Below are 27,266 nucleotides of genomic sequence, written 5' to 3'. Positions count from 1 at the left end.
AAAGCCAAACGTAGTATATAAACCGAGTCTGACGTGTGCATAGGAGGAAGTTTGTTTTTTTACCAGTCTGCAGGAGCTCCAGGGATGCCGCTGCCTGGTGTAGGAACCAACACTGCGTTTCTCTCCTCTGTCAGGCCGACCCACTGCTCCACCAGCCGAGCTTCACGCTCAACATCCTCCTCTGACTTCTCTGCATACAAAAGAGCAAGGAGACTTCAGCACATACAGAAGTCTGGTAATACTATGTAGATACAACAAATCTGAACATGTTTTTTTTTATTTTATCATTTATTGTTTGTAATTATCATTATTACTTTCTTCTTTTTATCTGTCTATTTAATCTTTGATTTTCAATTTACATACTCATTTATTCAATCATTGTATGAATCTATTTATTTTGATGGACTATATTTTACAATAGTTTTGAATGTATACCCTGTTATTTGCCTACTGAAGGGTGAGGATGGGGGATGGGCCACTCATGACCTTCATTTTATCAGCATGTTGTTTTGTATATGTTAAAAAATAACAATAAATAAAGTAAAAAAAAAATCACAGATGGCTGAGGACAAGTCGAAGTAATCTGAACCCTTTTTAATGTTCTCTTATTTTCTTTTTAATCCATAAAAAGTTCCCTTTCCTGCTGTTAAGTTCATGTTAACACCTCCGATCTACTAATATAAGTAGGTCAGTATCTAAACAGGAAGTAAATTACCCCTAGTCTAAGACAGTAGAAAAACAAAGAATTATATAAAAACAATTTAAAATGCAAAGTAGTGGAATTCCAAAATGCAATAAAAGGGTGTGATTAATTGCGATTAACCACAGAAATTCCTAGATTAATTGCAATTAAAAATTTCAATCTTTTGATAGCCTAAACAATCTGCCATTAAAATTGCCCAGCATGTTGCAGCTGTAGAACAGGCTCACAGACCCACCATGTTTGTTGATAATTTTCTTAATTTGCTCATCAAGGTACTCCCGACGTTTGATGAGGGCCTCTGACCAACGCTCTCTGACACAGTTGAGATCCTCTTCCTGTAACCAGAAGAAAAACAAAATAACAGAAAAGAAATCTGCTGCAAGTTAAAGTTAGGTGTTTATGGGACGAATGAGGGTGCACAAGACTGAAGTAGTAAAATAGTGACTCCTTAACACCTCAGCTTTTCATAAATGAGCTAAGCTAAATTAGAACTAATCCTGTGACTCCCAATCCTGAGGTGTTAAAAATGAAAGCCCTCAAGCTGTGCTTTGGCTCAAAGAGAACAAAAAATGGTTTAATATTCTTGAAACTTTCTTGACCACTTTCCAGATTTCACCCACATGCACTCACCAACACACATCTACGGTTTGCATGAACACACAAACATGTTCTCACATGCAGCAACAGCCACCCAGTGTCCTACCTTGATGCACAGCAGACCACTTATTTTGGGGGAAACCCACCAAGCAGATTCCTTTTTGCAAAATATCCAAAATAACCACCAAAGCCAAACACATTAGGCTTTTGATTTCAGCACACTCCCATCATGCAAAGTAAATCATGCAGCCATGCAATGCCAATGTGATTACGTGAGGCTTTATCATTCCTGCAGCTCTTCAGTAGTGACAAGCATAGTAGCATTAGTGTGTGCAACCTGAGGGGGAAAGCAAAAAAGAGCAGGACTCGAACCCTGGCAGCCAGGATGGGAGCTCATCCACGGGTGTGACAGTGTTTTTTTCTCAAAAAGATGCAAAAACCAGAGGGTGTTTTTGATCAATACAGCTTCATAAATCATCCAAATGTGCAGCAGCTGTTCATTAATACACTAGTTTAGTTGGTAAAGACTGGCCCTTTGCCTCCAGCGACAGGCCAAGTCGCAAACATACAACTAGCTTTTTCCTTCATGCTGCAGAATGAACTAGAGGGTGAGAGCAGCAGCAGGAGGAGACTGAGAGGGTACCTGATAACTATCCACATCTTCTTCCACCTCTCTCTGGCAGGAGAGAACACACGCAGTCAAACAAGGGGAACAAGGATCCTAGCTTTACAGCACTTCAATTTTATCTGCTTTTGAGAATACATTCCTTTAAAAACCATAACAAATCCAAGAAGTTGCTCTTTTAATGAGAACAAATGGGGAAAAGGTTTCCGTGACTACTTCTAGTTTATCAAAACGTCGCCTCCTTTCTGAATTAGGTCAAATCAGAGCATGAACAAACAAACACAGCGCTAATGAGTTTGTACATTCCTTAGTCTTCTTTAGACTCACTGCCAGCTCTCCAGATGAACCAGTAATGGCACGAAACCAGGGATGGACTAAACATACTTCAGCTGAATCAGCATAATAATGTTGGGCATGAAACAAGCATACTGTTCTCTAATAACTGCTCAGTTTTGATGTAAAATCAGCTCCTAATCCTACTTCTGTCAACACAACAGCATAAGTTATGTGTAAATGTGTGAAAAAAGAGTGTTTGACAAACCTGGTAGCTGTCGAGAGGTCTCTGTAGTTTGGTGGAGCGAGCGGACACACAGCCGATAGAGACAGACAGCAATGCCTCCACCAGCAGAGGCAGCGTTCCTGAGTTTTGGACCGGCTTCACACACACCTGCAGCCTCCTGGAGTGACCCTGCAAGGACAAATCCCCACAATTCAGCTCTCAAATTACCACACACACAAAGCTGCTAATAGTTACATAATCGCTTTTGATCCTCTTAAATGTGAGTTTGATGTAGGGCAGTCAGTCTGACCTGGAGGGAAACAATTCAGTTTTTCTCTGACCTGTCGGAGCTGGAAGACTCCTCCTGTGCTGATGTCTTTTCCAGGATGCAGCTCCACAGACGAGTACTCCCCTTGCTCGTTCAGCTCCTGGATGGACGTCCAAAGCTCAATCCTGCGAGACACCTCATTCCACCTTAAACACACAGCAGCCGTGATAAGTGAGGCATAAAACGTCAGTGTCTGTGAGTGTAAATGTCAGACATTTGAGTGGCAAATATACCGGTCTCGTAAAGTCTGGGTCTTAGCCTCCAGAGCATCCAGCTCCCAGAGTGAGCGACCGTTCCCCGCACAGCGGTGGCCCCACACCTCTATAGCCAAAGCTCCATCTGATATAAACTCCAAAAACTCATCTGTCACATGCACAACGTAGTCCTGAATGAAAGAAAAGAGGTTGGGTTTGAACCAAACTGAGTAATTCTCACAGTAGTGATAGGAATTTACATATTTTCAGGTAAATAATTTAAAACCAGACATTTTTTGTACATTGAAATGAGGTTTAAAAGGTAAAGTAAAGGTAATAAAAGGGACTTTTTTCTCAACATTCATATAGTTCCATAATATCCCCTTTTTACCTCCTGGTATATGCACGTTTCATGCCCTAAGAAGAAAATGTGTTGCAACATTAATTTACATTGGCTTAATGGGACCTGGTGCCTATTTAAGTAGAGTGTTGAGTGTAGTGACTATAAGTATTCACCCTCTTTGATGTTTTACTTTTTATTGATTTTTAAAATCAGTCATGGTCGTTATAATTTGGCTTTTTGTCAAAAAAAAGTGCAGTGAATGTGTCTCAAATGATTGCAGTATAAAGACACCTGTGTCTGGAAGGTCTAGCCACTGGTTAATCAGTATTCATGGCTACCATTACACCATGAAGACAAAAGAATACTCCAAGCAACTCCGAGAAGAGGTTATAATATTGACCATGATTGATTTACAAAATCAATAAAAGAGTAGAACATCCAAGGGGTTGAATACATTCATAGTCAATTAATGTTTAATCCAAATACATTTACTAAGATAACTTGTACAGTGCTAAAGAGGTCCTAGCCTCATGTTTCACCCTGTTTGTAATCAAATATCAGCCTTGAAATCAGTACATGTTCATAGGAATTACTTATTTCCCTTTATGCGTACCTTGCAGTGATCAAATTGGACAGTAAACTGAGCATCTGGGCTTCGAGGGGAGGGTCTGTCTGGGCTGACCATAGGAGGGGCCACAGTGGGCTCGCTTTGCTCCCAGAAGGTGTACTGACAGAACACAAAGTTCGACAAGTTGAGGGGCAAACCTGTAGCCTCCCTGATCCGGACCTGAAGCAAAGAAACGGAATAAAGTTGAGTCATTTGGTGCTAAAATACTTCAGTTTTTCATAGAGCAAAATCAGAGTGAACATTGAAATCAAAACAATGGCAACAATCTAGGGGACACCATCAAAGTATCTTTGTTGAAATCCATTGATAAGTAGCTTTTACCCTGCAGGTTAGCCTCTTGGTCATGTGGACAATCTCTCCATTGGTGTCCATCACTTCATAGCAGCTGCTCTCACTGGAGTTCTCAGATGAGTCGTCTCCTCCACACAGTCGCTCTGGTACGGCTCCACTCACTCGTGTCAACTCAATGTGCAACCTGCCTGCTACCTAAAAGAGCAAGGCAAGATCATCTCTGACAATCATTACAACTCAATCTGTGATTGTCTGCTGCATCTAAACTAGCATTTACCTCACATATCTGACAGTGAACTATTTTTCAAACCTATCCTATTATGTATTTTAAGTCATGCATTATAGATTTCATTAACTGAGTTCTGTGCATCATCTTTCATATTGATCTGATGTCTTAAGAATAGAGAAAGCTGCAGCATAAATAATTTATCTGCACATTTATCTGTTTATGCAAGAGCAGCCTTACCTCTCCCTGTTGGCTGATGATGGGGACAGCATATTGCAGTTTGACATCATGGAAAAGGCACTCCAAAAAAATGTTGGCTACTCCTATGAGATTGTGGTTCTCTTGTGCCTCATAGAACGGGTCACAGTGATGACTGTTTGTCTTATTATTCTGGGAAAAATAAAACACAGGAAAACATGAACAACCCATTTTATTATCAGACATTTTACAATTTTTTTTTACTCTCTTTCTCAGCATGTTTCTTACCAGCTCCTCGGCGCCTTCCCTCCAGTCCCTGTAGTGGTCTCTCATATCCACCAGCTTGTTTTCTAGCTTCTCAATGGTCCAAACTTGAGTACCCTTCCCTTTTCTTCTCACCTGAATGGCTGGCTCGCTCACTATTGCTCCACGCTGTATCGAAGAAAGGTTTAACAGATTCAGTTCACTCTGATATGTCAGTAGATTTCTCACCTTTAAAATAAAGCCTCAAAGCTAAAACAAACAATAATGAAGTCTGTTTAACATTAGCATGTATTACATTCTCTAGTATGGTGGTGGTATGTGTCTGTGAGGAGGTATGACCTTGCGGTTGGCGCTAAGGTTGGCTGCAGGGATCTGAAGGGTGACCTGATAGTCGGTCTGTTTGTTCATCTCCTCGGCCAAAAAGTTGGCTTCTCGCACCAAAGTGTTGGCTTTCACAACCTGCTCCCTGAGCCGAGACAGGCTCTGACGGAAGAGCTCATCCCTGGCACACACACAAAAACACAAACACACCAGAGCACAGAGAGACAACAGAACACAGAGATCATTCATGACCATGAGGATGAAGACATACCAAGTTGTAAGGGAGCAAGCAGCAGCACACAGGAACAGCTATTGTATACAAGTTATTCACTACTGACTTGAAAAATATCACATCCAAGATTCAACAAACGATTCACTGATACCTGCATTATCAATCCAAATACTTGCACCAACCACAGCTGTCAGAGTTTACAAAAAGTGATAAAATCCTTAAGAACCATGAGAAGATACTTAACCAAAGGATCACTGTTAACGCTACCTAACACCACAGCAAACACACGTAAAGCTCTAGAGACAATTTTAATCTGGCTCTGAAACATACTTGTAGTAATATTAATATCTCTCTATGACCTTCAATATGAAAGAAGACAATAACTGACAAGTTTGACTTCATTATTGTTGTTAATTATGTCTAAATTGCTGCTGGGAGAAGATGTCGGACAGAGTCAAAACAGCATCTCTCAAAACAGCCTTTTATCTAACTTTTTTCCCACAGCAACGACTTTCAATAAGTGTACAGACTGAGTGTAGGGGTGCAGATATTTGACTATTTTAAAAAAACGGTGGAATTTTTTGGTGCATACATATGTGCAGAAGTGCTGCAAAATAATCTTAATTGCAATTATGCTGTGCAATTACATAATCACATAAAAGGCTGCACTGATTTTTGTGTTAGGTAGTTCATTAGAAAGGTTTACCAAAATGCCTTGCTTTTAAGTATGCAACCGGGCCACTGTTGCACTTTGGTGCTTCTTCATATTTGATGTTTTGAGTTGAGAAATACAAACATCAAAACTATCATTACTCTGCAATTTTCTTTATAAGTAAGCCAGATGGCTCATGGTACAATCTATGTATTATACCCAATCATAATATTATTCAGCATAATCGCACATTAATGACAATTCATGAAGCACTGATGTGCAGCACAAAATCAGTGAAGAGATTAAAGTTCACACTTTGTCCACAGGGGGCACCAAATTCAACACAAACGCTGAGGAATCCAGAGTTTCTCACAGAAGATTTAAGTATCAGAAAAGCGTCGTACCCCCCTGCACACAGCACGACAAACTATGCATGATCCGACTAAAAGTCGGCCCATCTTCAAAGTGAGTTGTGCAACTCAAAATTTTTGGCTGAATCGGATGAAAATCGCACAGTGTATGCTCGGCTTAAAGGTCAGCCTAGTAACAGACAAAGAGGCAGGTCTTCAGCCTGCTGATAATAAACTACTGCTGGCTTACTAATTATGCGTAACTTGCATCCTACAACAAACCAAAAAGACAGCCTATTAATCCCCTATGCACTATGTGCCTATAAAGACATGAACTATGAAAAAAAAGATGAAATTGTTCTTTAAACCAGGGGTGATATGTTTGTCTACTGTAATTACAGATGCACAATATTATCAGTATGATATTGGCATTGGCAGATAGTAGTTTAAAAAGTTAATTTAATATATCAGCAGACATGAAAAACTCTGCAGATATTTACGGTTGACCCGGCAGATTATTGATTAATCAATTAATTCATAGGTGTGCTACTTTGGCTCCACTGCAGGGTGTGTCTTCCCCTCTGGCTTTGTTTTCACTCTGAGTAGTCTCACCTAATGTCCTGTTCACAACACTAAATAACTGGCCTAATGTCACACTACCAGCTAATCAACAGTAAGACTTTGGCAGAATTGACACAGGGAGTTTACGGCATCACTTCCTGTTTCCTGCTGCTACTGTGCTGCTCTGTGCTGTTTCTCATATTGAGAGAGCTTCTGCTAAACTGTTTAACTTCTTTCATTTGTTAACATGCAGAGTTATTTTTGCCACATTAAGTACAATTTCTTTGTCATAACAAATGCATATCGGTTCCAAATATCGTTTACCTGTCACATGCAATCCTGATAATCATATCAATATCTGCCCTGAAAACCCAACATCAGTTGACCCTTGATACATATCCGCAGGAAGGAGGATGCATTTGAAAGATAATTACTATTGATCAGTCAGTTACAAAAATGCGAAGATTCTAGGAGATGGAAAGGGATTTACATCATTTACAAAGTTTTGCAAAAACTTCATCACATCATCTCTCTCTGATGGACATGTGGTAATGGACACAAGCTGAGTCAACATTTATTGCAGCAATCATATCACTATCTGTACCTACAGGGTTAATGTAACTGATATTTCCCATCACTTTGGTAAAAGTAGGACACATAAATCTAAAAATCATACAGGTGATATACAAAGTCAGGCCCTTGCAGTGTACACTTGGTGCTTTGGCGTGTTTTTGTTTGTATGCGTTGCCACCAACCTCTCCTCTGTCCATAGCCTCAGTTTGCTGTGTGGTGTGTGTGTCGGGAATGTGAGGCGCTCGCTGCTGCTTCGGTGGTGTTGCGGCATCTTCTCAGGAGATAGCTGTTGCCGTAGAGACTCCAGCTCCCGTTCATACATCATCCTCTGCTCCTCAAGAGCCGTCCGCTTTTCCTCCAGGTATTGCTTCTCCAGCACCTGGACCACATTCTGCATGGGGTCTGATCCCACAAGAAACAAGGGGAGGGTATACCAACAGAACCATCACATGAAGAGGGATTTTCAGAAAGTGAAGAAGGAGAGTAAAAAATACATCTTAAAATAAATTCATTTTAAAATAAATTAAAATGTTTTTTGATAAAGTGGCTTTTCAATCTTGATTGTAAATACTTTTTCCTTAGTATTGTTGTAATTTTTTCAGTAATTTCACCCCCAAAAAAGTTGAGCGTATATCATTAGTTCAGGCAAGCCACTGAGTCAAGCACTGCCTTAAATGAAATCAGCTGATCTCGTGCAAGCCCTCATCAGCTGAGGACCAGATGATTGCTCTAAGAACACTATTGGCTAATCACTCTCATGCTGTCATAATTAAACTGCTCTTGCCTGGCTATGCTCTGCTGCTCTCTGTGACAGCTGCTCTTGCAACCCTCCTCCACCCCAGCTTCTCCTTCACTCTAGTTCTGACTTAATCGATGTCATTCAGCTTTCAGTGATGCCTGCTTAACTCTGGTTAGTGCGAACTAATAACTGCAAATAAGGAAATATTTATGGCTGCAAATCAAGAGGTCCTGACCGAAATAAGCCATTTGGAATTAAGGAAAATAATGCCATAATAATATAACTTCATGTTGTCAGATTTGAGGGTTCACAGCCATTTTCCGTTGGCACCATAGTGAGTTATCTTGTTAACTGAATATCTGAAAATTTCAGACAATCCCAAACTAATCTGTCTACTACCCATAGAAAAATTGTAATCTGTTGTTATTTACCTCACTGATTGTATCTTGCCAGTGCTTTTAGTCCTGTTAGCATGCTACAAACATGTGAATTTGATTTGACACTGAAAAATTTGGCAGGTGATTGTCACAGATGACACTACAATGGTGCTTTTTGGCATTTACAAAATAAGAAAGTTTAAGTTATTTGATCGGAATAAACCTGAGTTAAGTACATACAGTATACAGTTATAACCTTAAAGATAAAAGAATAAAGATTAAATCGGGCAGATTATTTTAATCTAACCATTGTTTCCCAAAGTCTTCATGATGACCTCCATCTGGGCAAACTCATAGCTGTAGTCCTGCTCAGAGGAGGCCTCGCTGGCCGTCTCCACATCTGCATCGATGAAGCTCTCTCTGGGAGATGCTCTCTCCAGCTCCTTTAAACGGTCCCGCCGCTTTCGTTTAGGCAGATTAATCCTATGAGAAAACAATTTCCATACAGTAAATCTTAGTTTTATTACTCCCTTTAAACATCAGATCTTATCAAAACAAGTCTGATACCTGAAGAAGTGGTTGTTGCCCCATAAGATTCGATCTCCATGCCACAGGTGGGACAAGGAATCAATCATTGTTCCATTCACACAGGTCCTGTGGAAAACAGAGTGATTAACTTCTAAAAAAGAAGAAGATGTCTGATGGTGTTTTCATTCAATTTTTAAACATGTAAAACCAATTAAAATATGAGGATATATCTTCAGTGGGTGGGAGACAGGGCTCTGATATCAAAGCGTGGTGCTAAGATCATGGATTCCTGCACAGTGAGGTCATGTGAAACCCTGAGGTCCAGTCATCCATTAAGGAGACAGCACCGAGATACACAGAGTTAGATAGAGGTAAATTTATAGAAGCTCACCTGGCATTCCCGATGGGCATTAGAGTGATGTCACCGTCCGGGCAGATCTCCAGGACACAATGCTCTGGCTGGATACCAATCCCAAACAACTGGATGTCCTGAGACGTGTCAGCACCCACACGCGTGTGCTCCTACACACAGGTGGGGGACAGATCAAGGAAACTATTATCACAGATCCGACTGACTTTATGTTTGAAAGCCTTAAGTTAATAACTGTTTAGTAGGCCAAGAAAATTGCTGCAAAAATCTACAACTGAATGAAAAAATAAGTGTCTCTCTCACTGCAGAGTGGGCGTTGTTAAACAAACATCCCAGCTTCTAGATGATGTCCGACCCTGCAGAGAGCTAACCCACTTCACTCATTCCACACTGATACGCCAGGCTGGACTGCAGATCCAGACAAAGGCTTGTTGTTCTGAAGGCTGCACTCTCACATGCCTCTGCTCTTACAGATCCAGATATTTTGTGGGAAGTTTCAGTTCAATGATTATCAAATCCCTGACCTGCTCTTCCTGGACTCCTCTCTGCTCTGGACTCATCAAAATCATACAGTATGTGCGATTTGTTTGAGGGCTTCAGTAGATCATTCACATCACGGCTGTTGTGTATGGGGGGTCAACGTCATGAGTCTATAACATCCTCCAAGAACATGAATGTAATATTAATCTCTAATTAGAGAGAGTAGAGAAATAGAGAAAATAGCGACCCATTTTCCATGGATATCATCTTAAAACTTTAGCTGCACACTTGCTTGGGTTGTCTATCCACAGTGATTCTATTTTAATCTTTGTCTAATCTCACACAATGTTTTGATTTTGTGATTTAACTGCATGCATGCACTGATTATCCGTCCAGCATTGTTTTGTATCATGTACCTGCATGTGCATGTCCTACTTTAGCTTTTTATCCTGATCATTTACTTTTTTCCCTTTTTTTACATGTTGTGTTTCATTGTTTTCTTAATGGCTAATTTAACACCTGGCAAAGGGACAAGGGTTAAAAACGCTGTGCTTTAGACATTAGGGATCCATTTGCATCATCCCTGAAAAGATCTGAAACATTTCCATTTTATTTAGAATTATTTGCACATAAATGAAATGTAAGGATGATATAACACATACAAATCTTAATGACTTTTAATGATTCAATTAAATAAAAATATCTTTTCCAATATCTAATTCCAATGAATTATATAGATGTTTGAAATCTGGCATTTTAACATGTTTGATATTTGTCCTTTTTTTTGTTCTGTGTTATGTCTTTTGATAACCAGTCTATCTGCCATGTCAGGGTAAGTTTTGATGCTGTTGATGTTATAAATGCATTGTCTTTGTCCTTTAAAGAACTTTAAATTTCTGCATTTATGAGCTATTCTCTATTCATCAAGCTGCCAAGCTTTATATTTCCATGCCTGGACTAAGATAATTAAACATAACCATGCAGTGTATACGATTTTGAGATTTATCTCTGTTTTTTAAAACAGGAAACGAGAGTCTCATTAGTGAACAGACATATTTAAATGAATTGGACATGTATATTTACACTGCAAAGGTATCTGGTGATGTTTTTTGTAATGTTTTTATAATGTGCTCACCCAGGACCGTGCCACCCAATATAAAAGAATGAATCTTAATGTATTGATAGAAAAACTAAAAAGGTAGAAGACTGATTATGTTAGTATCTACACTTAGAAATCAGGCAGTATTGCATAATCACTGTTCAAGCCAAAGAAAAATAGTCAATTTTCCACACTGTACCTTATTACCTCTGCCAAGGAGGTTATGTGATTGGCAGGGTTTTTTAGTTTGTTAGTTAGTTTGTTTGTTAGCAACATAACTCAAAAATTATGGACGGATTTTGATGAAATGTTAAGGAAGTGTCAGGAATAAGAAAGAACTGATTAGAATTTGGGACTGATTCGGATCACTGTCTGGATCCAGGAATGTTTTAAAGGATTCTTTACTATTGGGAGATAGGGCTAATGGTGGAGGTCTGCGCTCTCCGAGTGCTTTTCTAGTTAGAATTATATTTTAGTTAGAAAAGATTTTCTTCTTTACATTTATTTTTAGTGCACACTCATATTTTACCAGTATCTTTCATGTGGTAAATTTCCATGTGTTCACCATTTGGCATACACTATGGAGATAAGGCATCCAACCAAGTCATTTTTTCTGCTCCTTGCCTAGCTTGCAGTTATTTTATTTTTGTTAAGACTTGTGATAAAAAGAAAAGTTTGAGTTTAAAAATGTTTAATTTTTTTAGTTGCTTCTCTATGTGTAAAAAAACATTGGGTTTGTTTCATTGTACACCTGCCCTATTTCCAATCCAATCCAATCCAACTTTATTTGTATAAATAGTAAATTTTAGTGATAAAAACTGGATTTAACCACAGCATTTATCTGCTTGTCAAGCTTAAATTCCTCATTCCTCAAGTATGACTTGCAATGCAAAAATCTAACCAAGACTATTGGTCTTATTTCTAGTCATGTTTCCAATTACACTTCATTTAAGCCACATTCACCTGGCCTCAATTGCTCTGATTAATCTTATGGTTTTACTTAAAACCATCTGCCAGTAGGGAAAGCCTTGAAATAATGTGTTTTCACTAACTTAGTAACTTCATCTCAAGTTGCAGCCTCAATTATGTTGTCAAACTGATTTACCTTCAGATAGTAGACCAGCAGCTCATTAAGGGCAGGATCAGCATTCAGATTGACCAGGAAACACTTGTCTTCTTTCACTTTGATCCCTGATGTTTCCAGTGAGATGCCCATACTCTCCAGCTGCCTCTGACGTTCCTAAAGACACAGAAAACAACCCCGCTACTGTACCTAAAAAAACAGAAAGTTTGAACTGAGGACTTGGAGTCTGTTTATGACAAATGTGCGTACAGTGGCTATTTCCTCTGTCTTCCTCAGTTTCTCCTCCCAGGTGACAGTCATCTCCTGAATGAGTTTCTCAGATTCATGCAGTTTCTCCTTCAGCTCAGGAGCCTTCATGGACTGATGGGAAGAAAAGACAAAACCAATCTGTTCAGTCTGCATCCTCATGTGATGGATGACAAATCAGGCATAAATTCATTCGTTACTTCGACACAATCCCGTCCTCTCACCTCAGCCTGAGAGAGCTGAACTTTGAGTTTCTCCACCTCCTCCCTGAGCTCTCTGATGATGCGAGCGTTGGGGTCTTCATTCACCACAGCGTGGTTGACAATTCTCTTGGCTCTGTCCGCGTAACGCAGCGTGGACAAAGTCTCCTCATAGTTATCGGCTGCTGGACTCACTGTGGCTATCATGGCTGTTTTGCTGTTGCCACCAAGGTTATCCTGAAGACGACAAAAAATTAAAGCTGATCAATATTTCATTTCATTTCTTTCTGTATTCAGACCCTCCTAGAAAAAATTTCACATTATTAAAGAAACTAGAAAATACAGCTGTTAAAGATATGAGTCATTTGTGGGTCAAACCTTTAGCAGCCAGGTGAGGACTGAGTCTCTGTATGGGACAAATTTGGCCTTTCCTTTTCCAGCAGATTGATCAGCCAGAGCAGAAATCACACAGCCTAATGTGGTGAGAGACCTACAACCAAACAAAATGTCATTACCCCTTCAGAGGTAAAATACTTGTGGAAACCCGTGTGGACAAAGTTGTACCTCTAATCTCTTTGCTAATTGTCTCCTGAACATGCTTGAATCATATTTCCTGACAAGATCTCATCCAACTGTCTACAAAAATCAAACATATCAATAACTGTTACTATTTTCTGTGGAAAATGTTTCAAAAGGTGGTTTTTCGAAGGTTTTGTTATTCTTTTTATCTAATGCACACCCCACAGTTGCATAGACAGAGTGTTAGGGGCAACAAAACCCCAGAGTTTCAGCTGAGGTACATCCACCCTAGAAGTTAAAAAAAGATGCCTTTAGAACATCATGGAAAGGCCTGGAAAGGAGAGGGGATTAAGACAAGCCCTTTTCTTCTTCCTACCTCCTTGTCTGTCACAACATCAGTCAGTCTGTGCTGCTTTTTAAATTCAATTATTAGCCATAATGTTAGAATCATTCAAGTCAGACATACCACAAGCTACCTCAGTCTAAAGGGTCATGTAGAAGACATACGTTTGTTATCAATTCTGTTTTAAGAAAAAATGTGCTTTCTTCCAATCTTGGTCAAAAGCACCACATTACACATGATCCTACAGTGTTACAGTGACACCTTTGCTTTTAAAATGTCTGTCTTTTGTCCTGTTCTGTTGCTACTGGAAAATGTAACAGTGGTTCTTCAGCAACAGACGGTTTAAATAGTATAACAAAGACATAGGTATGATTATGCTGAAAAGTGGTCCCCAACATTTCATTTCAGTCCCCCATACTTGGATCATAGAGACAACCAGGGGTTTGACAATATGTGTACTGCAGTAACATCACATGAATTTTAGAAAGTTATGGGACTATAAAGATAAAAGAAAAACTTGTTCTCCTATCTCTTAGGGACTGATGAGTTAAAAAATAATCATTCTGAGACAAGAATAGTCTTCAACATGTTCACATATTAAAACAAGTTTCTATGCTTCTTTTCACTGACTCTATTTGAGCCGTTTTTCAAAGCACTTCCTGTCTGCAGGTACACAGAGGACACATCTCAGGCTCTCTTTCTCTCCTGTCATCCATTATGAGCTATTCAGGTAATTTCCTGCGTGATCTGAGAGTAAAGCCATGCACAGTTTGGCAAAACATGACGGGAAGACAGAACAGCCCACCACTGGTTGTCACAGCCCATGTGACAAAACAATATGATGGATAGCATTAGCCACTAGCAAAATGAATAAAAAATAATAATAAAAAAGGCGTTCAGTGTCTGAGTCACTGGTGTGGATTTAATCTTTTAAGACTCCAGAAAGTCACCCAAATTTCAGGCTCAATAGAAAAGCACTCCATAAGAACCACAGAGGCGTGGATAGTGTTATTGAAAGGCACAATGGCAGGCTGCAAGGGGGGGAAAAGGAAGTGGCTATAATTTATTGTTCAAAAGTTATTTGTAATAACCCATATCTCTACTTGTAGCTTATGTCAGTCTAAGAGGGTTAATTGTTAAATCAATAAAACCCCAAGAAAATGGCTCTACACATGTTTTTCTTACCCAAATACCATACTTAACTGTTTATTAAGTGTCTTATGATTTTACTTGTTATGTGCAGATCTATTTTTGACAACCTCAAAGCAGACCACCTCAGCCCCACTTGGATCTTTGGTGCCCTGTGGTGGTCCCTGACCCCAGGTTGGGAACTACTGATGTAGAAGGCACAGGGGAGTGTATTATTACCCTTGTTTTTAAGAAAGACATGGTTAATTTGAAATTTCAGTCAATAGCACCGCATTACCCACAATCCTACACTGTCACAGCGACAGCTCTGATTTGTGGAGCTGAGATTTTCCGCTATCAGCTGTGACAAGTGAAGTTTATGGTTGTGGAAAAAAGTGGTCTGAGGGATTGGTTACTCTTTAGAAACAACTAGTAATGGTAAAAATGTAGTTCCCTCTGTCAGGATTGATGCCAGTCTGTTTCAAAAGCACTTAAAAACTCCCCTTTATTTTAGAAAAATAATAATACCCACTTGTTAATATTGCTGCCTTCTTTAAGCCTCTCTCCAGCAGCTCCAGTTTTGGAAACTCGCTCACTTCCTGCCAGATCAACCAGACTCATCTTGCTCACTTTCTCCCCTGAATTCTGGTAAATGATATGAAATGAATGCACAGTAAGCCATGTTTATGGGAAAAACACATGACGTCACAGATTTCTTTGTCAGAGGAAATACCAACCCCAGACTGTAGATCATAAAGTGTTTGAGTGACAATGATACTGAATACGGCATGTGATCGACTGCTTTCCTCGTTCATGTTGGTGGCTGCAACTGTGCGAGATTTGTTACCCTCTGACATCAGCACCTCAATGTCCTTAAAAACAGAAAGTGAGGATGTTAAGATAGTAAGAAGCATTGACGAGGTTGAAAAAAACAGAACAAAATTTACATTACTTGTTTGTATGTTGTTATGGTGAGAGTTGTGTTGAACTGTATTCACTTCTGGCTGTGTGCCAGGAGAATTAGCTCCGCATAAAAGGCAGTGCGCTAAAGTTGTGGACACTCTTCTGGACTAATATCAGGCAGGGAAGAGCACAGAGGAACAGGGTGGAGATGTTTAAACTTAATTAAGGAAAGTCCTGCCAAAGCTTGGCACATGAACTACACAAAACCTCATGATTGCTTTCCCACATCAGGAACATGCGTCACTGGAGTTTCTACATGTAAATCAGGAGCTTAAAAACTGTGGATAAGATAAAAAGGCATTGCTGTTGCATGGTTTCAATTGTATGCATGCAAAATTGGAAATATCTGGTGTTTGGCCAGTGATAGTGGGTAGTCAGATTCACTTTTGGTCAGTGTGTGAATAGAATACCTCAAAGCTGGTCACAGCAAGCTGAGAAAGACCGTCCACATATGGACCCAGCACTTTGTGTTCCCGAACTTTCAGGGACTGTCGGCTCCTGCAGAAGGACAAAAAACAACAAACTGAGTAAAAGAAAGAAGATGTGTCATCTAAAAATAAGGGACATAGGTTCAAAAATAAAATAGAATGAAATATCAGAGTTTTTAAATTGAACATACATTTTATTTTCCATGAAGTCCTTTCTTATGATACTCTGCAGCACTAATGGCTGATCATCATTGTTTCTTTCTTTGGAGAAGCTAAAAGCATCTTCTCAGATTTTGAGTGCTCAAGCAGAATGACTGATAAATGGATCTGTAATGGCTTTCAGAAGTTCATGGTTTTTCGTTTTCTTCGAAAGATGAAATGTATTTCTGGGTAAACAGAAACAGCCTTTGGATTTTGAGAACAGAATAACTTCTACTGCATAAATGCATCTGGCAATACATCAAGTTCTCCTTAGTATACTTTTATGACACTTCTTGTGGAAATGAACAGCATGTCTACAGTGCTGAAAGATTAAGTCTCCATGAACATTCAGACAACAGCAGTAAAATGTTTACAGGAGTTTGAAGCCAAGTTGTCACTTGGAAAAAAGTCACTCCCATGAAAACTTGTGGAATTTCTCAGAGGACCATGCTAGAGCTTTTTATTTAGTCATTTTAACAAATACTTTTACAAAGTGTCACTCTATGTCATGTGACTCTGACTTCTACAGCCTTCAGTTAATATTTCATACAGAGAATAAACCTGAGAATGTTCAAAATGCTTTGCACTTTATTTGAATCTATTTCACACAAAATAAAAAAAATACTGTTAATTGCAGCTCCTTCTTTTAACATGAAGTTCCATTTAACTGTGACCTTTTCAGTGTTTCCTGCTAGACAACTGTTGATCACATTAAACTGCGGCTGGCAGGAAAATTGCAGGATTCCAAACAAATTTCCAAACAAGAAGGGAAAAGAGGTATATGTAGTTTCTAACCCCACATGCTTCAGGAATTTTACTAAATTTAAAAAAAGTATCTGATTTATAATTACATAAAAAATAGCTGCACACTGTTTACTTTCAGGAAGCTCAAAAATTGTAGGAAATCCTTAAGAGTTTTGTAAATGTGCTTGTTCACCGCGTTCCAAATTATTATGCATACTGGAATTTAGTGTCATAAACATTCAGTTTTTGCTTTTCAATTAAACTCATGGATGGTATTGTGTCTCAGGGCTCTTTGGATCACTGAAATCAATCTCACACACCTGTGATAATTAGTTTGCCAGGTGAGCCCAATTAAAGGAAAACTACTTAAGAAGGATGTTCTACATTATTAAGCAGGCCAATGGTTTCAAGCAATATGGGAAAGAGAAAGGTTTCTTTCTGCTGCTGAAAAGCGTTAAATGGTGCGATGCCTTGGACAAGGTATGAAAATATTAGATATTTCATGAAAACTTAAGCGTGATAATCGTACTGTGAAGAAATTTGTGGCTGATTCAGAGCACAGACGGATTCGTGCAGATAAAGGCAAAATGAGGAAGGTTTCTGACAGACAAATTCATTGGATTTAGACAGCAGCTGCTAAAATGCCATTACAAAGCAAGAAAACAGGTATTTGAAGCTGCTGGTGCCTCTGGAGTCCCACCAACCTCAAGGTGTAGGATCCTCCAGAGGCTTGCAGTCATGTATAAACCTACTATTCCGCCACCCCTAACCAATGCTCACAAGCAGAAACCGTTGCAGTGGGCCCAGAAATACATGAAGACTCATTTTCAAACATTCTTTTTTACTGATGAGTGCTGTGCAACCCTGGATGGTCCAGATGGATGGAGTAGTGGATGGTTGGTGGATGGCCACCATGTCCTAACAAGGCTGCGAAGTCAGCAAGGGGGTGGCGGAGTCATGTTTTGCACCGGAATCATGGGGAGAAAGCTGGTAGGCCCCTTAGGGTCCCTGAAAGTGTGAAAATGACCTCAGCAAAGCATATAGAGTTTCTGACTGACCACTTTCTTCCATGGTACAAAAAGAAGAACCATGCCTTCCATAGCAAAATTGTCTTCATGCATGAGAATGCATCATCTCATGTTGCAAAGAATCCCTCTGTGTCATTGGCTGCTATGAGCATAAACGGAGAGAAACTCATGTTGCTGCCCCATTCTCCCCTGGCCTCAACCCTACTGAGAACCTCTGGAGCATCCTAAAGCAAAAGATCTATGAGGGTGGGAGGCAGTTCACATCAAAATTGCAGCTCTGGGAGGCTATTCTGTAATCTTGCAAAGAAATTCAAACAGAAACTCTACAAAAACTCACAAGTTCAATGGATGCAAGAATTGTGAAGGTGATATCAAAGAAGGGGTCTTTATGTTAACATGGAACTTGGCCTGTTCAGATGTTTTTGATTGAAATGGCTTTTGATTTCAGTAAATATGACCTCCTAATTCTGCAATTTCAACAACTGACCAGTTTTTTACAGCCAATAAAATGTTTTGAAACTCTATTGTGCATAATAATTTGAAACAGTGCATTTTGAGTTTTTTTATTTTTGAAAAATAGTTATCACTGGGAGGTTTGTTCAATGAAATTTGAATTATGCTCCAACGGTTGATGACTTGAAAATTATACTGACAACCATTTGCATTGACTATTTAGGAAAATCAGAGAAAAATATAATTTACATCATAATTTGGAACGCGGTGTGTATGTAGCTTGTATAGTCATTAAATTCCTCTCCATGGCTGGTGACAGTGTAAGATTGGCAGATGCAACCTCCCCTACTTCCACTCAAGCAATCAACCAAGCACATCAGCAAAAAGAAGATGCATCCATGAGAAAGACCAGCTCAAACAGTGACAGAGAATCTATTTACACTAGACTCTATATAGCGTGCTAATAACAAAGCCAACCCTAAAAAGAGGCCAGAAGAGCCAGGAGAGTGTCAGGCTTGTTTTAGAAGCAACAGGAAGTTGAAATAAAAATGAGTCTGGCTGAATCTTCAGACATCTGCAGCACACAGAGATCTTCTCTGTACTCCCTCTGTGGGGCTGCTCTGATCGCTCTCCTGCTAACAGATGTCCCTCAAACACACACTCTTTCACAGCTGACTCTCCCCTGCAGTCTGTCTGCCAACCCACATCAGACCACAGAGGCGAGGAATGCAGCCGTTTCCGAGCATGACGCTGGACACTCTTCTGCAGGAAATGACCAGGTTTGTTGTCTTACTCTCTGTCGCTGACGTCCTACAGAGCTAAAAACGGAAAGGTAAACTGACAACGCAGACTTCACGCTCACCCTTTGGGATCCAGCAGGTCACGGACTTTCTCATTGTAGATCTCCATGTAGGACACCTCCACCTTAAACGTGTGGGCCTCGTTCTCCTCCCTGTGGACCCTCTCAAACAACGAGCAGCAGAGTCGAGGGATCAAACCCGGCTGCTCCCCGTTTCCCATCATGGAAAAGGACTTGCCTGAACCTGGAGGAGAGTTGCAGACCACAATTTTATATCACAATCTGATTAAGTTTACAACTAATTTCATTCGTTCTTTATTCTTAAACTCAAGAAAAAATTCTACCACACATGATACTAAAACATTCTTTAGACTATGAATTTATAATAGAGACAGTAAAGTGTGTCAAGCACTGGAGTCATCGACAAAGTTCCCCAATGGGACAATACATCATATCACATCGTAATGTATCTTATCGTATAATATCACAAAAATGTATTAGACCTACAGCAGAGTAAGTAGTTCTGTATGTTTTTGATTTCCTAGATAATATTAATATTATTATTAATCAAATAATATCTAACTTTCTTTCAATAGTCAAATTTATCACTATTAGTGAATATTTGCTGGTGAAAATGCGAATACTTCTCTTTACACGTACGCCGCTGCAGCAGTTACAGGCATTCTTAATGATTTAATATTGAAATGATTAGTCTTGACACCAAGGTTCTTGTTTGCTTTTGGGGGTCATTAAGGGGCATTACTGTTCTGTCAGCCCTTTTACAAACATACTTACTTTGTCTTGTTCGTGTACGAATGAGCAGATGGTAATGTCTGTACAGTGCCTATAAAAAGTATTTATCCCCTGGATGTTTTACCCTTTTTATGATTTTGTAAATCAATTATGGTCAATTCAATAAAAAAAACTCTTTAGTGTCAAAGTGAAAGCAAATTTATTTAAAGTAATGCCAATTATATAAAAAATTGTAATGTAAAATAAGAGACTGCATAAATACAGTATTCACCCCCTTAAAAGTGACTGACCTAATTCAACAGGGGTCAGTCAAATAGTGCTAGTAGTCTCACAATTAGTGAAATGGAGATCACCTGAGTGCACTGAATGCATCTCAAGTGACTGTAGTATAAAGACACCTGTGTCTGGAAGGTCCAGTCACTGGTTACTCAGTATTCTTAGCTACCATTACACCATGAAGACAAAAGAACATTTGAAGTAAGTCATAGAAAAGGTCACTAAAAAGTATAAGTCAGGGGATGGACACAAAAGATATCCAAGGCACTGAACATCCCCCAGAGTTTAGTTAAATCCATCATTAATAAATGGAACGAATACGGCCCATGTGTAAATCTGCCAAGATCAGGCCGTCCTCAAAAACAGAGTGACCTTAAAGGAGGGGACTAGTGAGAAAGGGCACCATGATACCTGTGACTACTCTGAAGAAGTTCAAGCTTCAGCAGCTGAGATGGGAAGATATTAAATCTTTCACAAAAAAGCAAAAAAAGAAGCACCCTCCAAGCACAAAAACTATTTTACAGGTGCAGACAAAAGACTTACTAGAGTTAGAGAAGTGTCAGCACTCAAAATGTCCTTTATTGTAGTTTTATTCAAGACAGCAAGGCACGACGGACGCGTTTCAATTTAGTCTTTCTCAGCGTTGTCCACTATAAAGGACATTTTGAGTGCTGACACTTCTCTAACTCAAGATATTAAATCTTGACTAGAGTTCACCAAAAGTCATGCGGGAGACTCCACAGTCAAGTGGAAGAAAGTTTTTTGCTCTGAATAGACCAAAATGGTGCTTTTTTGGCTAACAGACCAGATGCTTTCTACAGCATTTACATCTTTTTGTTCACGTTCAGTCAGATTTTTTGTTCTGGACTTTTTAATGCCTTTACTAGGGAGACAGGACAGTGGGTAGAGTAGGAAATCAGGGAGTGAGAGGGGAAAGATGGGAATGACATGCAGGAAAGAAACCACAGGATGGATTTGAAACTCAGCGGTCCATTGTGGGACTAAATCCTCGAAACATGAGGCTTGACCTAACCATATATGTTCCTGAAAAATAAGAAGAATTAGAAATCAAGCAAAAAATTGTAGTTTTGTTTGTCTTAATCTTCTGCTTAAAATAAAATGTTTTGTTGTTGACTTCATTATGTTGAAAATAATAATAGTAAAGTTTATTTATATTTTTAAAATATTTGATTTGTGTCCTGCACAGTTTTAATTCTCCCACCATGGTGCTAAATTATGTTTTTTTAAGTACATTTGATACAGCTGAAAGTTTGCCTTGGACTTTAGGAGGAGTAGCTGTGTTCTTGGGTATAGCTAAAGGGATCCCATCAAATAAATAAACAGTCGCATATGAGCCCCCCTTACTCACATTATGTCATATATGCCACTTTAAGCATTCAGGAAACTTTTGTTTTAAAATTTATTGAGAGACACTAAAATGTTTTGCTGTCTTTACTTTCCCATAGGTGTGTCTCTTTACCAAGTGTTCCCCTCTTGGACAGGAAGTGGTATAAATGAGCTAACCTGATTCAGAATGAGGAAGGAAACACGTTAAGTGATTCACCAGAGTGATCGGAAAAGCGCGTCTTCCTGTTCTTTAAACTTTCTAAGGACACATCTTGAGACAACTTCATCTGCAAATACACTATAACACATTATTCAAACACATATCTGTAACCACCTGAAGCAAAGAGAAAAAACAAAATAAATGAAGATATATATATTATTTGCATTTTTATTACCTGTTTGTCCATAGGCAAATATGCAGGCATTATATCCCTGGAATGCATTTTCAAGTATTCCCTCTCCAAGGCACTTGAACACCACCTCTTGACCTTTCAGACAAAAGAATTGGTTACCATGGAGATTATGGTAAACAGAGGAAACATTCAGTTATGTAAGAGCTCGTGTAAGAGTCTGGTTTGCATCCAAAACTAACAAAATAAAATGAGTACAGAAAAATATCTCAACAAGTGCGGCCACAGCGGAAAAATATTTGTGAAAGGTGAAGGATTCTTTTCTGGTTGGCTGGAAAATGCTAGAGCATGAAGAGAAATGTCTTGTTTTGCTCACTGTCGTGCTCCTGCTGAATGGGACAGCTGTTTAATGAGCTAAATAAAGACTTGGCCCGGGCCCTTGAGGCAGCCCTTCAGTGCATAGACCGCCTTGTCTGTTCAGCACAAAGCAGCAAGAGAACTACATTTCCATCAAAATATGAGGCCAATATGATGAGAGAGATATCTACAATGGCTATGTTAATGTGCCAATAATAACATTTCTTTACACTGTAAAGAGAAACTGTGTGTGCAGCTTTGTTTTGTTTTATCACTCATAAAAAAGAATAGATAAAGAGGATGAATGGATGCAGAAGAAACTGAATTTATACTTGAACTGGTAGATTATCATATATGAACAATATGACAGGAAAAGCAACTGCCAGTGTGTCTAGTGTTTTGAATTAAAAGGACATGATGATTTTGTTGCTTTGAGACTAGCTAAATTTTGTCTTTTTCACATGTTCACTTAAAATGCAAATCACCCTGTGCAACCACACTGTTTGCTTTGCTTTGCATGTTGCAAATTAAGCTTTCCATGGAGCAGGGAGTTTCCCTGTTTCACAGAGCTCAGCACGTCTTTAAACGGGACATGACTTGAGTTCTTTGGTGGTGATACAAGGATCAGTTTCAGCATTAAGCATGACTCACCAGCATATTTGGGAACATTGGACTCATCCATGGACCAGAAACAGTGGTCAAAAGCAAACACCTGCAGAAGAGACAGCACAGCGAGTGTAAATACACACACCTGTCCAAGCATGCACACCACAACACAACCTCCTCTTTCTCACTGTAACCTTTCCCTTTTCTTTTTTTGGCTTATTGTGCTGTACTGTTGCATGCCACCCTGCAGTAAATCAGCAGGACTGCGCCTGTGTGCGAGAGGAAAATGAAGCCTAACCGAGTATTGTTTGAAATTAATGCTTGTTAAAACCGTGCCATGACTGTCTGCACAAATCCGCTGTTATCTGCAGCGTGTTTTGTCATAGCAGCTGGACTTAAATGAATTCATAAATCAGGGTCAGCGCTTCCCAGAAGGAATTCCAGCACCCAGTGACCCTAGTCTCCAAGGAAACGGGGCCATAGCTGTTTTTCCCCCTGGTGGTGATGCGGACTGGCTCTAAGCCCTCGGTGCTGGGTCTCGCAACACAGACTCCAGCAGCAGAGACCCCGTTATTGTCCCCAAGGCACCTGCATGAGCTCTGGGTGGATTACACACAGAAAAGATGCTCTCTTTGGGAGAAGCAGTACTCAGTACACTCATTAACCTAAAACACAGACAGCAGCTCACTTTACTGGATTTACACAGGCTCAATCCCATCTGTCTTCTTTCCCCAGAGATATTCTTATACCATTTTTCTTACCCAATTCAGATACCCTAACTTTTGACATTTTTTAGAAATTATTCATCTTGGACATCAGTTTTATAATATAAAATTAAGTGTTGAGATTCCTGACACTTTTATAGCTCTGACTAGCATATCATTCTCTGCTAGCAACACACTATCATGATCTTTTATTGTTGGATAATAATTAACCTGAAACCTATTGGTTTTGGAGAGTCATTGTTTTTTAGTTCAATCACTGACTGACACTCAGTTCCTATGGATAGTATTTGAGTCCTGTATCACCTAGGGATGAGCATAGTAACACTACACCCTCCCAGCTGGCTTTGGCACCAGAAGCTAGTTAAACTGATCATTTGTATTTTCAAATGTAGGCCTCCAGTGTTAGTCACATTTTCTGCCTAAGCTATAGTGAATCTTCCTTTAGTTAGCAGGGTTAGTTAGCTCAGGTTATTAGCTCTGTTCTACTTACTGAATGTAAACCCCACACTGAGATGAACTGAGATGTTTATTTAATTGCCATAATATTTCACATAAAAATTTTTGTATCACATTTGATGCATTAGACATTTCTGGCAATGGATAATCCACTGGAGGGCATTTTTATTATTTATCAGATTGTATAGAAAAGGTTTTTAAGGAAATTATTGCTCATGTTGATTAGACAGAGGTCTCACAAAATCATGTATCAAATATGATGAAATCGGCTTTAAAGGGTTTATCAATTTGAAATATTCAGGTTCATACAAAACACAATTTCATTTTGTTGTATTTTAGGAACACTTTTATACTTCTTCCACAGATGGGCTGTTATTTATGTCAGTTTTCATTGCACGATACTGGATTTTTGCTGATATCAGATATACCAATTTTTACCAAATACTTTTAGCTGATATCAATGTAAAACCAATAGCTAAGTGTGGTACAGGCCTAAAACTTCAGTCTTTAAAATACCTAAAGGCCCCTTAAAGCCTGAGGATGAATAAATAAGCACATTTCAGTTCTTGATGAAGAAAGAGAAAGACTCCAGCTGAAGTAGATCTGTTGGTCCAGTCTCTCAGCTAACTTATTTGTTCATGCATCCAATTTTTACAGCTGATTTAAGCATTTTTAGCCAGAATATGGGTTGTAAATATCAGCAGAAATGTTCATATCTGCCGATGCCAATATTTCACTTTTCTTCGTATTTACATGTAAATCTAAACACAAAGACACTGAAATAAATCACTTGCATTTTAAAGTATTTCACTCAATAGTCCATAATCATAGCAGGTAAGTTATATGGGCAGAAAGAAGCTGTAGAACAATGTTATCACAACTAGATATGAAGCTTTATTTGAACGAGACACTGCCCCTACAATTCTGCACATACAGGAGGGATGAAGTGGGGGATGTCTCTCTCTCTCTCTCTCAAGTGCACATGGTGACTGTATACAGATTTTTATAAACGGATAAAATGGTCTGCAAATACACTTGGGTGAATTTAAATATACTGTGGCAACTACCCAATTAGAGTAATTTTGTGGGCAACACTGCATGTTGCAGCTGGCTATTGACACAAGTGCCTTTGTGGCATGTAGCCCGTTTGGATTTGACAAAGAACTGACCTTTTTTTGTTTCTTTACATAATAAAATATGGAGATATGATTTGGGGGTTTTAGTGCACGTCACCCAGACTTATTTTGCATAGTAATATCATTCTTTCCTGGTTAAATACAGGCTCATAGTTTTATCCTAGCTCAGCCACTTTTGCCCTTAGAGTGTATTCTGAGATGTGGAAACAATTGCTGCTGCTGCAGCGTCATCCTGCAGCACAAGCACACCACTGCAGCATGTCACTACTCACTGCACTGCTGCAGCATTTTCCCATCTACAAATACCCCAAATAATTGAAGTCTCTTCTAATCATAATAAGGGCTATTGGCCAGGGGAAAGCACTGCTTGCACAGTCAGCATGGGAAGCTCTGAGATCACTGAATGCTTTGAAAGCAGGACCTCCTCTTGTGACTTCACACAAGTGAGTGGATGCCATTCAAAGGAACAAAAGTGCCATCATTCTCAATTAGGGCAACTCTGGTAAGTAGGACTCCAATCTCCTCTGGTCTGTCTCTGCTCAGCCTGAGGGTGTGACTGCACACTAAATTGTTCCTGATTGGACAATTACTATTAATCAGCAGGACAAATAATGATGAAGCACAGTCGTTTCTGTCATTTCTAGGATGAAAATTGGTCAAACGTAACCTGTGTATAACCTTTAGAGCCCAGGGAAACTAATTAGAGTGCCACTTTTACTTAGCAGACAGCCACGTGCTCGTCTAGTGGATGGTATCACAGGGTAACTCAGGTTCACGGGTCCCAGAGAACACGCTCGCTAGCGCTGTCCGGTTCTGTCAGCTGCTGAGTGAACCCAGCACAAAGCCCGTCCCTGATGTGTGTGTGTGTGTGTGTGAAACATCTCTGAGCTAGTCACCAGCGTGTTGTCAAGGGGGGAAGTGGGGGTGCACTCCAACAATGCAGCTTTGAATGCACACACACACAGCCCCAGTGTCCGCGCTCATCCCTCTCTCATTGTGGAGCCTTTGTGGGTGTTCACGAGATCTTAGAGCGCTGACACATTCACACGGACATCTATCCGGCTCCTGCTGACCAACCAAACTACTGAATCACCCTCAATCATGTCCCTGGAAACTACGACACAACAGTACATCAACTTGTCCAGGATGCTTCTCTAGGGAACAGTGTTTCTGTGCTGCCTCTAATCTATCTGTTACAGCAGGAGACTCAAAGAAAAGTCACTACAGTCAGTGAATTACTCTGAAAATAACTGTTTCTGCTAACACTGTGTCAACTCAGATGGATTAATCAGATGAAAATTACATACCTTGGATTGTTTCCTAGACGGTGGGAGGTAAATCCATCACAAACAGCAGAACCCAAAGGAAAAAAAGGAGACAGAAAATTTGGTTAGCATGGTTTGATTTAAAATCAGAGCATGTTCACAGTAGATGTAGCTGCAGCTCTCACAGTAGGAAACTTCTCATTGTTTTGACACAAGCAGCTTTTATTCACTACAATGTGTGCCAACAAAACCAACACAACTTGATATTTATGAAGCTTTTGTATCCTTTTTGAATTTCTGCATTTTCTGAATTCCTGTCGTGACTTTTTCATTCACCTCTTCACTCATTTATTCACTCATTCATTCACTTCCACACAGTGGCGTTTCCTGGTGGTAGGTGCTGCTGTGACGGGCTTCATAATTGGGCCAGTGGAGCGTGAGGAAGGGAAGAGATTTAGGATTCAATGTCCCACTGACTCTGTTGAGTAAATAGCTCTTATGCCTGTGGACTTAACAGAGAGGCCAGGTTGGGGAAGCTGCAGTCAGCACTAGCAGCTGCCGGAACTCGAAACAAAAGAGTAAAATATATGGAACAAAGTTATGTAGGATTTTCTCTCTTAACTGGAGAGGGAATCCCCACAGCAGCACTTGAAGATTAATATAAGACCTAAAGTATCAAGA

At 39.6% G+C, this 27,266-nt stretch overlaps 1 protein-coding gene across 7 annotated transcripts in view; it reads right to left on the bottom strand.

Annotated features, from left to right (window-relative positions):
- The window catches only part of kif13a (kinesin family member 13A), a 64,930-nt gene that overhangs the window by 17,320 nt on the left and 20,344 nt on the right, over positions 1–27,266 (bottom strand). For 6 of the 7 annotated variants that reach the window (XM_041792778.1, XM_041792779.1, XM_041792785.1 and 3 more), the window contains 26 exons: positions 26,628–26,640; positions 23,049–23,109; positions 22,086–22,178; positions 19,378–19,558; positions 16,072–16,159; positions 15,436–15,570; positions 15,231–15,343; positions 13,087–13,198; positions 12,733–12,945; positions 12,512–12,622; positions 12,284–12,418; positions 9,621–9,751; positions 9,269–9,355; positions 9,009–9,184; positions 7,768–7,987; positions 5,236–5,398; positions 4,921–5,064; positions 4,675–4,824; positions 4,239–4,403; positions 3,903–4,076; positions 2,986–3,137; positions 2,766–2,898; positions 2,467–2,613; positions 1,944–1,976; positions 939–1,038; positions 64–190 (listed from right to left, as the gene is read on the bottom strand). In XM_041792778.1, the coding sequence (XP_041648712.1) occupies positions 64–190; positions 939–1,038; positions 1,944–1,976; positions 2,467–2,613; positions 2,766–2,898; positions 2,986–3,137; positions 3,903–4,076; positions 4,239–4,403; positions 4,675–4,824; positions 4,921–5,064; positions 5,236–5,398; positions 7,768–7,987; positions 9,009–9,184; positions 9,269–9,355; positions 9,621–9,751; positions 12,284–12,418; positions 12,512–12,622; positions 12,733–12,945; positions 13,087–13,198; positions 15,231–15,343; positions 15,436–15,570; positions 16,072–16,159; positions 19,378–19,558; positions 22,086–22,178; positions 23,049–23,109; positions 26,628–26,640 (3,357 nt within the window). The remainder of the gene's footprint in view (positions 1–63; positions 191–938; positions 1,039–1,943; positions 1,977–2,466; positions 2,614–2,765; positions 2,899–2,985; positions 3,138–3,902; positions 4,077–4,238; positions 4,404–4,674; positions 4,825–4,920; positions 5,065–5,235; positions 5,399–7,767; positions 7,988–9,008; positions 9,185–9,268; positions 9,356–9,620; positions 9,752–12,283; positions 12,419–12,511; positions 12,623–12,732; positions 12,946–13,086; positions 13,199–15,230; positions 15,344–15,435; positions 15,571–16,071; positions 16,160–19,377; positions 19,559–22,085; positions 22,179–23,048; positions 23,110–26,627; positions 26,641–27,266) is intronic. The other variant, XM_041792782.1, reaches the window with a different exon arrangement.

This window comes from Cheilinus undulatus, linkage group 8 (genome assembly GCF_018320785.1).
Source record: "Cheilinus undulatus linkage group 8, ASM1832078v1, whole genome shotgun sequence".
In the NCBI taxonomy this organism is placed as follows: Eukaryota; Metazoa; Chordata; class Actinopteri; order Labriformes; family Labridae; genus Cheilinus; species Cheilinus undulatus.
The sequence above is the reverse complement of the archived record's forward strand: the minus strand, read 5'-3'. Positions and strand labels throughout refer to the sequence as shown.